We start from the raw sequence: 13079 nt of genomic DNA, 5'->3' as shown, positions 1-13079 counted from the left end.
GGAGAAAGACAGGGGCTTTGTAATTGAAAGATTTTCAATTACAAATTTCAATTTGCAATTGAAAATCTTCAAAATGAAGATAAATTTTGAATCTGTCCTTAAAGGATATATATTTATTTTATACATATATTATCAACATATCTACAGTGGTTAAGCACTGGATATTATAGTAATTTTCAGTAACTGTTGCAATTTTAAGCAAAATAAGAAGGCAAAAACTCCCTGCTGAAATATCACTGGATATAAATTTTTGATATTAAAAAAAGTTCACAATCGGAAACTGAGTAATGCAATTTATTATTATTATTATGTGACACCCTGGAGGTGTCACATAATAAAGACTCATCAAGGGAAAGTGTGCCAACAGCATTGAACAATTGAACCCCTTCCAGCTACTAACCATGCTCAAACTTGCTTAACTTTGTGTGAGAAATTAGTAGCAGAGGCTCTACTAATCGACCAACCTCTGTTGTTCATAAAAACCAAAAGCTGAAATGCAGAAAAATTATTCCAATTTTAGAATTTTTTTTTTTTTTTTTTTTTTTTTTTTTTTTTTTTTTTGTTTGTTTGTTTGTTTCAAAGAAGAAATGACTGTACATTTTAAAAAGGTAATTTCTTCTATTTGAGATATGTGGCATTGTTTAAGTAGCTATAGTTTTACTACTGTTTTACAATAAAAAGTATTTTACACAAACTAAAGATCATATTTATTTCAGTAAATGTTATTTAAAAAAAATTATAAATATTTAACATAATTTTCATCGCAAATAAACATTTGAAAATTGCATAAAAAATTGCTTCTATATTGTCAGTAAAGTGAAAGAACATAAATTGTCTTGTTCCATTTGAAGATTTTGATAAAACACAGCAAATTTACTACTACTACTAAATAAATTCATTGTAATGGCTGATCTGTGGTCACTTCAGGATTGATCATTTATTTTCAAACATATGAAATTCAATTTTATTTTGGGAAGAGACATAATAAACTGTGCAGCAAGAAAGGTCAAATATCGAAAGACAGTAAAGGAAATTCCAAGTAACACAGTAAACATGAAAGACAAGTGACACAAAGGTCGCTCCACCACAGTTAATCTGCTAATGGCTCCAAAATCGCATTTAAGGGATTAACAGCAGGGGGGGGGGATAATTATATGATAAAAGGTAGAATGCAAATAAAGTTCTGATCCATGAAAAATGTTGAGGTGGTCTGGTTATTTTCATCCACCCTGGCTGGTAGGGCGGTTAATATAATTTTTGCTCCAGCTGGTTTATCAGAACTTTTCACCCCCCCCACACACACACATATTCAGATCTTGATATGAAGGTTGAAACATTGATTATTTTTTTATTTATATTAAATTGAAGTTATTAATCTAACACAATAGTTATCTCCATGATTTATTGTAATGAACTTCTTTATATGAGACAGGTGATTTTTAAAGGTAATTTTTCTTTTTAGTTAACTATGTTGTTTGTCTGGTGTGTGTTAAAGATACCAAGCTATTTTAAACCTGGTTTAAAATAGCTTGGTATCTTTAACATATATACACACTTTAACATTTATTATACTCAAGGTAAAATACTTTCTATATATATATATATATATATATATATATATATTGTTTACAAGCTATTTCATTTATCATAGCTTATCCATTACTTCACAAAGTGGGCAACTATCTGTATCTTCTAATACAGTTATTTCTCAGGTATGAATAATTATTTTTGATTTATAACTTAAAATTAATAAACAAACTGATTTTTTTTTTCTCCTGTATGACAGCTCACATTTTTGATAGGCATCTTTCTCAGTATTATTAAGCAGTTTAGTGTTCTGTTCACAACTGCTGTCACTGCCTCTGCCCTCTCATGCTGTGTGCAGAAAGCAGCTCGGCATGGCGATAGGCAGTGAGAAAAGGACACTGGTGGAACCAAGAAGTCCAAAAAGCTGTTGGCAGAAGGCTTGGGAATCCTTTGGAGAAAGATTAGACTCATCCTATGCAAATGCAAACAAAGTATTCTGGCAGACCATCCACTGCCTTCGAGGGAGGAAATCGTTCACAGCAATTAAGGCCTCTGATGGTGCACTTTTAACAACCGAGAAGGATATCCTCCACAGATGGAGGGAATACTTTGAGAGCCTTCTTAACCCAGGTGGCCCATCAATTGTGGACATCCAACAGGTGCAGATCCGGGCAATGACTAGTCTCACAGCAGAAGAGGTCCATTTAGCAATAAAATCACTAAAATCAGGCAAGGCTGCTGGTGATGATGAAATTCAGCCTGAAATGCTAAATGCCTTAAATCGCCCAGATATCCAAGTGAGCACCAAAGCAATGGCAGACAGGCATAATAATAACCAGTCTTCAAGAAGGGAGACCAGAGAGATTGCAGCAACTATTGTGGCATCTCTCTGCTCAGCCTGCCTGGGAAAGTATATGGTAGGTGCTTGGAAAGAAGGTGCAGAGCATAGTTGAGTCAAAGTTCCAGGAAGAACGATGTGGCTTTCGTCCTGGTAGAAGCACAACTGACCAAATCTTCACTTTAAGGCAGGTATTGGAGAAATCTTGGGGATATGCCAAGAATGTCTACACATGTTTTATGGACTTGGAGAAGGCATGTGACCCGGTTCCTCGGGATAAACTTTGGCAAGTAGTACAAGAGTATGGAGTGAATGACCAACTACTAGCTGCCATCAAGTCCCTGTATGAATGTCCGGAGTTTTGTGTCAGGGCACAAAGTCTGAACTTTTCAGTCTCCATTGTCCTCTGCCAAGGGTGTGTTTTGTCACCCCTCCTTTTCATAATATTTGTGGACTGGATTGATAGGCACAGCCGAGGCAGTGAGCATGTCAGAATTGGAAGATGTAGCATTGGACATTTGCTTTTTGCAGATGACCTAGTTCTGCTTAGCTGTTCCACAGATGACCTCCAGCAGACCCTGGATAGGTTTGTAGCTGTTTGTGCAGAAGCCAGAATGAAGATCAGTGTGGCCAAAACGGAAACATTTGTGGTTTCAAATGGGATGGTTGTCTCAAGACAACCATCCCACTTTGCTTTTTGCAACCATCCCACTTTGCTTTTTGGATGGTTGTCTCAAGACAACCATCCCACTGCACTCTACATGTGAGTGGAATCCCACTGAGTTAGATGAAGTACCTTGGGTCCATATTCACGAGTGATGGAAAGTGGGATGAAGAGCTAGATACTCGGATTTGCTCAGGAAGCGCAATATTGTGGGAGCTTGGCCTTTCGGTAGTATTGAAGTGGGAGTTAAGCCAGAAGACAAAGCTGGTTGTCTTCAATACAGTCTATGTCCCCATCCTCACCTATGGTCATGAGAGTTGGGTAATGACCAAGCGGCTGAAATGAGGTTCCTTTGAGGGGTTGCGGGGCTGACAAGACTCAACAGAGTCAGAAGCTCTGCAATTCGGGAAACCCTCAATACTCAACCATTGCTTCTCCGTGTTGAGAGATCACAGTTGCGTTGGTATGGGCACCTGGTCAGGATGCCACAAGAGAGGCTTCCCCAGCAGGCCCTCTTTGCCAAGCCAGAAGGTTGAAGGCCAAGGACTCACTGAATAGATTATATCCAAAACCTTGGGTGGACACGTTTGGGAGTCCCACTAGAACACCTGAGTTTAGTGGCGGAGGAGCGTGATCATTGGAAGTTCCTCTTGCAGCTGCTGCCCCCACAACCCAGTTAGGAAAGCTAGGCCTTGAAGATGAATGAATGAATGAATTATTGTTCTGATTACTTACATGTGAATAGTTCATATCAACCATGTATAATTCACTGAGTTTAACTTGTAGACCTTTTAATGATTAAAAGTAATTGATCATGTTGTAGAAACGTTTTCCCAACTTGTTTCATTGTCTTTATGGCTGACAGTATATTCATGATGATATCTAAAAAAAAAAATCAAATGTTTGTGATAGCTGTCATATGTATGAATTGAAAGAACCGCTGTAGCCTTTTAATCACATGTATCATTAGATTAAGCAATCAATCCAGTTCTTTCTTCAATTTACACAATTAACAGAAGTTGGAAACATTTGAGTTTTTTTTTTTTTTTTAAATATCATCTTGAATATGCTGTCAGCCATATAAAGACAGTAAAACATGGAGAAACATTCACTTTCAATCAGTGAATGGTCTACAAGTCAGTTCATCAGCTAATGCCTTTTTTACCCATTTAGAGAAGTAGGCAAGGTTGTTTTAGCCCTATGTACTGTTTGGAGACTGGGAGGGGAGTTCAATCTCCACTGGTAGCCAATCAGAGATAGCTGGTCCAAGATTATCACTAATTATAAGCAGCATCTGATGAAGAGATGACTGACAAAGTGTCACCATCTCTTCTTCAATACAATATGTTATTGTCTAAAAAAGTGTATTCTATGGTTGATTTTCCTGAATTTTCAGGACAAAAAACCTGCTTGCCTAACTCTCGAAGATAGGCTTAGAAAACATTCCTCTAGTTGGCTACGTAGGTTATTTTGTCAAAGTGTTCGTTAATAACTATAATTTGATGTGCTGTTTTGACCACCTCTGCAATATGTCCTCTAAACATTACTTCTCTGTCCACAATAATCCCCAAGTTCCTTGCCTCGTCAACTTCTTGAAGTTCAATTCCATTAATATATTACACAGCATGTGATCCTTTAATTCATCCTGCAGTATATCTACATATACTGCAGGATGTAGTATATCTTCCCAATTTTGCATAAATAGCAAACAAGTGGATATTTCCTCAAATGATTTCCATTATCGTTAATGTACAAATTAAACAACAGAGGACACGTACTGAGTCCTTAGATACACAACTAGTCACCTTCCCTCTCCTGGACTTGTCTCCTCCATTAACCGCTCTCTGATATCTGTCCATCAACCACCCTCTAATCCAGATCACTAGCTTTGGATTCATTCCTGTTTGCTCCAATGTATGGAACAGAGTTCCATGTGGAATCCTGTCAAATGCAAAGGCATTTGACAGAACAGGGTGGACCAGAAACTTTCCACATAGTATTGTGTCTGTTTCAGTATATTTGCTATAATGATAGTCCAGGATATTTGTACTAATAAGCTGAAATAAATAGTGTATATATTAAACATACAATCCTTGCTATAATGATAGGTCAGGATATTTGTGCTAATAAGCTGAAATAAATAGTCTATATAATAAACATACAATCCTTTCTTGCTAAACATTTTGTTTCAAGCAGTCGAATCTATGTGAGAGTCAAAAAAAAAATGAAATGTGCTCTGTGAAAGATTGCAGACGGTATCTAAATTACATTCAAGCAGATATAGTACTAAAGCTGTTAAAAACACAGCAGTGCTTTCATTTACATAAATTTTAATGGCTTTACTACCTGATATTTCAATTACTTATATACGTAATTTTTTTTACGCAAATTGGGATATTAAAAAAAAAATTTTTTTTATGCGATTTTTATTCACTTTTACGTGACCAACTTAAAGTCTAAGTTAGGAGAAAATCTGTAATTCAAGAAAATTCTGAGAATTTTGCAGAATTGCATTCTCGTTTCAATTAAGAAAATTCTGAGAATTTTGCAGAATTGCATTCTCGTTTCAATTAAGAAAATTCTGAATTCTAGAAAATTCTGAGAATTTTGTAGAATTGCATTCTCGTTTCAATTAAGAAAATTTTAAATTCTTACGAATTTCAATTATTGGAAATTCCTCGAATTATATAACTGACTGCGCATAAAAAAAGCGGTTCTTAGCAGTTTGAATTTGGTGTTTGAGTAAACAACACAGTTACCGCATTTTTTAAGTGAAATCAAAATAAAAATCGATTTATAAAATTAATAATTTTGCCAAGAAATAATAAATGGTAAGCTATATGTTATTTTCAAACTTTCATTTCATTAACCGAAGATTTTAATCCAGCCCTCACATAATGTTGCCGATAACCCCCCCCCCCCCCCCAAAAAAAAAAAAAAAAAAGGAAAGCCGTTTCCTTGGATATAAAAATTCAAATTTTAGATCGTCTTCAAACTGGGGAAGGTGCAACGGCTGTGGGTAAGCATTTTGGAGTCCATGAATCAACTGTCAGATCCATAAAGAAAAATGAAGAGGCTATTAGAAAAGCAGTATGTTCTGGTACAAAATCGAGTGCGAAATTACCATCATACACAAGAGATGTCGTTCTAGAAAAGGCCAAAAAAAGCTTTAGTGATGTGGATAGAAAATAATGTACAAAAAAGAATGCCAGTTGACAGAAATTCCATCAAGCAATCAGCATTGAGATTTTATGAACAGATTAAAAAACTGCAGCCAGATACTTCATCTCAATCGAGTTAAAAATATGAATTTCATGCAAGCAATGGTTGGCTGGCTAAGTTTATTAAAAGACATGCTCTTCATAATATATAAATTTATAAATTAAAGGTGAAATGGCTTCTGCTGATGAAACAGCTGCTAAAGCATTTCCACAAAAACTTGCTAAAATAACTGAAGATGGAGGTTACACTCATGAACAAGTTTGAAATATGGATGAAACCAGCCTTTTCTGGAAAAAAATGCCAAACAGAACTTATGTATCAAAAATGCAATAAACTGTTGGTGGGTTCGAAGCAGCTCAGGATCGCATAACACTCCTATTTTGTTCGAACGCCTTAGGAGATCGAATGTTAAACCCACTGCTCATAATCGATCATTAAGATCACAGCCAATGAAAGGCATAGATTTTCAAAAATTGCCAGTTCATTGGATGGCCAACAAAAAAAGCTTGGGTGACCATTGATATTTTCACTGAGTGGTTCCACAAACATTTTGTGCCAGAAGTTAGAACGCTATTTGAATGACAAGGGTCTCGAATTTAAAGTGCTTTTGATTCTTGATAATGCATCCGGTCATCCTGCCATAGAACACCCAAATGTGCAATTTTTTTTCTGCCGCCCAATACCACATCATTGCTACAACCTCTAGATTAGGGTGTAATTGCAACTTTTAAAACATATCATGTCAGACGAACATTTCAGTACATTTTGAACAAGCTAAATGATGTCAGTTATTGATGTGTGGAAAAAATTTTCAATTATGGATTGTATTGATCAGGTTCGATTATCGTTATCTGAATTGAGACCAGAAACTATGAATGCATGCCGGAAAGCTATTTGGCCCGCATGTGTTAAAGAGAATGCTCCTGTTCCCTTCAATCATACTGCAGAATTCCCCAATATAATAAGTTTGGCATGTGAAATTGGCGGAGAAGGATTCGATGATCTTACAGCGGCAGATATCAAAGAATTGTTAATTGATAAACCTCTTAGCGAAGACTAAATAGTGGAGATTGTTTCTGAGACTCCTGAAAGCGAAGAAGTTAATGATAATGATCAAGATAATCCTACTTTTACTGCTGATATAATTAAAGACAGTCTTAAACTTGCCAGTAATTTAGGCAATTATTTTGCCCGACATGATCCAAATGAAAAACATGCTGGGAAATTTTCACATGAGCTTAAGTTGTTAATGTCTTCATATAGAGAATTATTTCACGACTTATCTAAAGCATCACCACAGCGATTAATAACTGAGTTCATGCCTAAAACTACAAACAACTGTTTGTGGTACTTTTGTTCGAGACATGACAAGAAGAATTCCACAAGTTGTGGCAGAAGTCGATGACGATAATACCACATCTAGTAGTTCTAGTGATATTACAGTCTCACGAAAACGAAAGCTTTCACGTTTATTGTCAGAAACTGATAGCGAATAACATAATTTTTTTTATAGAATCCTTAGCAAACAACTGAAATGAATGTTTTTTTTTAGTTATTAAAATTCATTATATGTGTGTGTGTTCTCCATGAAATGTAAATAAAAATCTTATGATCCTAACGAATTTAATGTTAGTTTTTTCATTATTTTGCTTATATTTCAGGTTTGGAACCAATCTTCACTTTTTCTATGGAGTCAGTAGTTCTTTTTACGCGTAATTTTTAGGAACGTATCTATCATGTAAAAAAAGTTTAAGTGTGTATATATACAGTCGTTTCTGTTTAATTGGGCCACCGGCTAATTGGGGCAGCTACTTTTTTTGGGCCAAATATCAAAGAACAGAAACCAAACCAACATATTAATACATAATTTAAACGCTTAATCGGGACAGTAGCTGAAAAGGAATTTAGCAATTTTTGATATATTTTATGGATTTTTCGAAAATATGGCAACACTACGTACACTAATATTTGGCAACATTTAGCGTGATGCAAATCAGTTATCTTTCATTGTGCGTCTGGCAAGTACGCGTCTGCTTAAGAATCTACCCTTACTATATACTGTACCTAGCGATATCGATTTATTGTGTCAATTTTATTAAAATTTTTAAATCTTTGCCAAGATGCCAAGAAATGATTATACACTTTCAAGTAAAATTGGTTTGCTGGATAAAATTAAAAACCAGCCATTAAATATAAGCCATCGTAGACTTGCTGATATAACTGGTAAGGCTGGAATTTCTTCCTCCTAATACAACATTCTTAGTGCAGCCAATGGACATGGGGGATAATAAAAAAATTTAAAGACGTTGTATCGAGGAAAATTGGTTAATTACATAATTTCGTCCATTGATGAAAACCTATTAACAAGTTCATCAACAGCCAGAGAGATCAGTTCAAAAATTTCCATTTTGCAAGCAATACAGTTTGTCTCTGACAGTTGGCGAGCTATAAAAAGCAGCACAATACAAAACTGCTTTGCTGTTTGCGGTTTAAAACCTTTGGAGGTTCTTGAAATTTTGAGTAGTGATGAAAATGAAGACATACTGCAAGCTCCTATCATGAATAATGAAGAATTTTCAACAATAGATGACAATTTATCATGTTACAATGAAAATTAAAACTGTGAAGATGCAATTGTTGAAGTCACTAAATCCAAACATCAAAAATTTGATGAAGAATGCAATGATGAGGATGATGACCCACCTGTGCTTGTAACTAATCGTGAGGCCAAAAATGTAGTCAGGTTACAGCGTTATTTTATGCAGGAAGGTAATGAAGGAAGCCTTACATCCGCACTGAACATCTGTGCTGATTTTGTAGAACTGCAAAATTTCAAAAGCAAAAGACAGACTACACTTGATGCATTTTTGCAGAATTAAAATTTCAAATTGTAAAAGTTATCATTTATGCATTATTTTTTCTGCACAATTTATAGTACAAATATTTTCTGTATTTTGGTTTAATAAACCATTAAAATAGGTACCTAATTATTATTTTTTTACCCACTTATTCATTTACCTGCGTATTACATATTTTATTTTAAAATTTATTATTAGTTCATTTAATTGGGGCAGCCGCTTAATTGGGCCAAAATGGATTAGTCCCAACGTGTCCCATTTAAGCGGAATTGACTGTGTGTGTGTGTATATATGTATTATTTTCTTTCTTTCTTTTCTTTTTTTTTTTTCTGTTGTATTCCTCAATTCCCTAGTTTCTCCGTAGAAGCTTTCACTAGGGATGTCATTTTCAACAGTTTGTCTTCATTTTGGGTTACTTTTTTTTGGTCAGATATTTCTGTGGTCCTGATTACCATAGCAAGGCCCTTTATTTTTTGCAGAAGGGTTGCTTGCCCTTCACTCAACCATCATTTATTTATCTGGGCTTGGAATTGACATGATAAGGAAGGCAAAATAAGATGATGACAGGAAATTAGCTGAGCAGGCCAAAGGAAATCCCGAAGGTTATTTTGCTATGTGGCAAGTAAAAGGAAGAATGACTGTGGAATGATAACCTTAGCAAGTGTTAATGATAAGGAGGTGACAGAAGTTGATAAAATAAGTGATCACTTTTACAAGGGTCTGTCATCCAGGTAAAAATATTGCAGTGACAGATATGAAAGGAACTGATGTGGGAATAGAGGTGAATTGGAAGTTCTTTGGATATTTGCAGAACCTCAATGCTAATACAGTCATGGGATTAGAAATGAATTAGCATTGCCTCTGAGGCGGTTTAACTTAAAAGTTTCAGCTCTGGTAATTTATATATTGATGATATAGGAAATTATTCGAAAGGAAATATTCAGTTGTTTGCAGATGATACAAAAAAAGGAGATGGTTGTAATAGTTAAGGCAGTGTGAAGAGACTTCAGAATGGTCTGACAGTATGGACAAAAAGATGTGTGTGCTAGTTTAATGTGGAAAAGTGTAAAGTAAGCATTTTAGGATGAAAAGATTATAGGTTGTGTATTACACTGACAATGGACTTCAGGAATTTGAAGTGGGGATTTGGGGATGGGATATAGGGCACATTGCAGAAGTGTCCAGTGTAGTTCATAAAATTACTTGGTTACTGAAGAATACCCAACATGCAAAGATAAAATAAGTTATCATTTCAAGGCTTTGATACAGCCTCATCTGGATTAGTGTATGGTCTGGATACCTGTGCTTCTTGAGGATCCAGAGGCAAGTAACCGAGGATGGCAAGTGGTCTGCAAAATATTTGCTATGAAGATTGATTGAGAATTTGTGGGTTGCAGAAGTTAGTTGATACTTGAAAAGTGTGTGTGTGGGGGGGGGGGGGGTATGATAGAAATCTTTAATTACTAAAAGGGTTTCATATGATCGAAACAGAGAATATTTTTAGCAGTTGGCAAGAGGGGACAGAACAAGGGGATCATCACCAGAAGTTGAGTTGGCATGGTTAATAATTCTTCAGGACTAGATTTTTCATTTGGAAAATGGTGAAAAAGTTGCCAGAATCAGTTATGAGTTCTTTGTTGCTTAATACATTCAAAGAGGAGTATGATAGGTATTGTATGGATAATCTGGGTCTCCTGCAATGATTTTACAGATTACATGGAGATTCCTATATAATACCTTAAGTAATTGTTTGGGAATATCACTAATTTAGTGATATTCCCAAATACACCACTTATTTAGTCTAAGTTCATATTTAGCAGAATACCCGAATGGTTCACATTACAAGAACGAAGTTAACGATAGAATAACATGTATTCCACAGTAAATAACTTTTTTATTATGCAAATATATTGTCTTTGTCTCATAAGACATCATCAGTTCAATGATCAAACAACAATAGGAATCCTCCTACATATACAGTTACATTTTCATGGATTAAATCTAATGGGCTGAAATTAAAACTAATTAAATTAATTTAAAATATAACAGATACATTTATTTAATGCAATTGAGGATAACAATTTCCCAAACTTTTGGAATAGTGAGAGAGTCGTTCTGATTAAGTAAGGCTTTAGCACTTTCTTTATATAAATGTTCATGTTTATAAAAAACTGGAACTAGGAGTTAGGAGAATTCTTGAAAGCCATGGCTGACTTAAAAATAATCTTTCAGATCTATAACGGCTATTTAGAAGCTGTTATAGATCTGAAAGATCATTTTTTTGTCAGCCATGGCTTTGAAGAATTCTCCTAACTTAAACAAATACAGTTGCATTAATTTGCCACAAATTTGTGAGACTATTATTGTAAGAACAACTTCCACATACCTGTAACGTTTTTTTTTTTTTTAAACAACAATAGAGGGTGCCAAAATAGGACTTAGATCTTTTGTCCATTACAATTATTGTTTCACTTACTCACTGTCACATATACTAGCTGTGTTATGCTCTGATGATGCTGATTTAAGCTTAACTGTTAGACACCTGAGATTAGCTCCACTCAAACATTCTTATATGCTAACAATGTCAATATCTTTATCTTCATTTTTAATATGATTTTGCAAATGATTCCATCTGTTCACTCTACTTATCTTTCTTGGAACTCTCATATCTGTTTTCTGTTTTTGATCAACTGTTTTATTTATAATCCAGTGCTCAGATCCATGAGTTAAAAACTAGCTTCAACAGTCTTTTGTATATACTGCTAGGTTTAGTGTTCTAATTTCTCTTATTCCTTATAAATTTATTGACTCCCCACTATACCAACTTTGCTAATTCTGTTCTTTGTATATTGAATTTGCCATCTTCGCTAAAGTTGCGTCTAAAGTGTTTTGTTTTTGTTTTTATGTATTCTATAGATTCTCTATTTATGATGCAGTGGAGTTTTCTATGTTACTGCCTATTTTTATAGTTTTGGTCTTTTTATTGCTGGCTTTCATGTAATTCTTGTTAAAGCAGTTGTTCGTTTAAGGAATCCTGCAAACTAGGACTGAATTTATTTAAGAGTATAATATCCCTTTCTTTCATAATGTGATCCATATAGATGATAACAATGGATGGCATGATCTCCAATATTAGATTTAATATCTTTTCCTTCATAATGTGATCCATATAGATAACAGTGGATGGTATATAGTCACATCTGCTTTTACATCACACCATTTTTGTATACCTCCTTTCAGTTCTAATTGCTGACTTACAACTTAGATGTAGGCTGTATATTTGCTAGCTACACTGTCCCATTCACATGGTGTAATTACAACATTCTGAACAGCTTTTCTCTTGGCACCTTGTCATATGCCTTTTTCAGATCTAAAACTTAAATCTGGATCCTTATGATATTTCTACAATTTCTTAATTTGCCTTAAAGTGAAAATCAGATCCTTACAACCTGTAGAAGAGCAAGCTTCAGGCCAGACTTAGCTTGAATCCAGCTTGTTCTTCTCCAAATTTCATCATCATCATCATCATCAAATTCCTGCCATGTACCCTCAAGGGGTGTACAGGATATGACAGTACTACATGAAAAATTACATCATTACTAACTTCCTATCTATAATTTTCCTCCAAATCAGTCTGTTACTTGTCAAGACTCCAACATTATCAGATCTTATATTTCTATCGTCTAAGGCACTTTGTACCGTATCAATCCACCTATATCTTGGTCTTCCTCTGGGTCGTTTTCCTGCCAACCTGGCAGAGAACACTTGTTTTGCTAATCTTTCCTCTCCCATTCTATTTAAGTGACCATACCATCTGAGATTAGCTCTGCTAACGCATTCCTGGATGCTGACAATGTCAAGTTCTTTCCTAATATCCTCATTTTTAATATGATATTGCCATTGATGCCATCTGTTCACACCTCTAATCTTTCTCAGGACTCTCATATCTGCGGTCTCTAGTCTTTGGTCA

At 35.0% G+C, this 13079-nt stretch overlaps 1 protein-coding gene across 1 annotated transcript in view; it reads left to right on the top strand.

The window, feature by feature from the left end:
• Window positions 1–13079, top strand: part of LOC150105436 (uncharacterized) — a 199337-nt gene that overhangs the window by 93666 nt on the left and 92592 nt on the right. Inside the window, exon 8 of the mRNA XM_090393960.1 lies at window positions 1652–1712. Within this exon, the coding sequence (XP_090250086.1) occupies window positions 1652–1712 (61 nt within the window). The remainder of the gene's footprint in view (window positions 1–1651; window positions 1713–13079) is intronic.

Source organism: Typopeltis vanoorti, chromosome 6, assembly GCF_054136105.1.
Source record: "Typopeltis vanoorti isolate ZY-2024b chromosome 6, IOZ_Tvanoo_1.0, whole genome shotgun sequence".
NCBI classification, from domain to species: domain Eukaryota; kingdom Metazoa; phylum Arthropoda; class Arachnida; order Uropygi; family Thelyphonidae; genus Typopeltis; species Typopeltis vanoorti.
The sequence above is the reverse complement of the archived record's forward strand: the minus strand, read 5'-3'. Positions and strand labels throughout refer to the sequence as shown.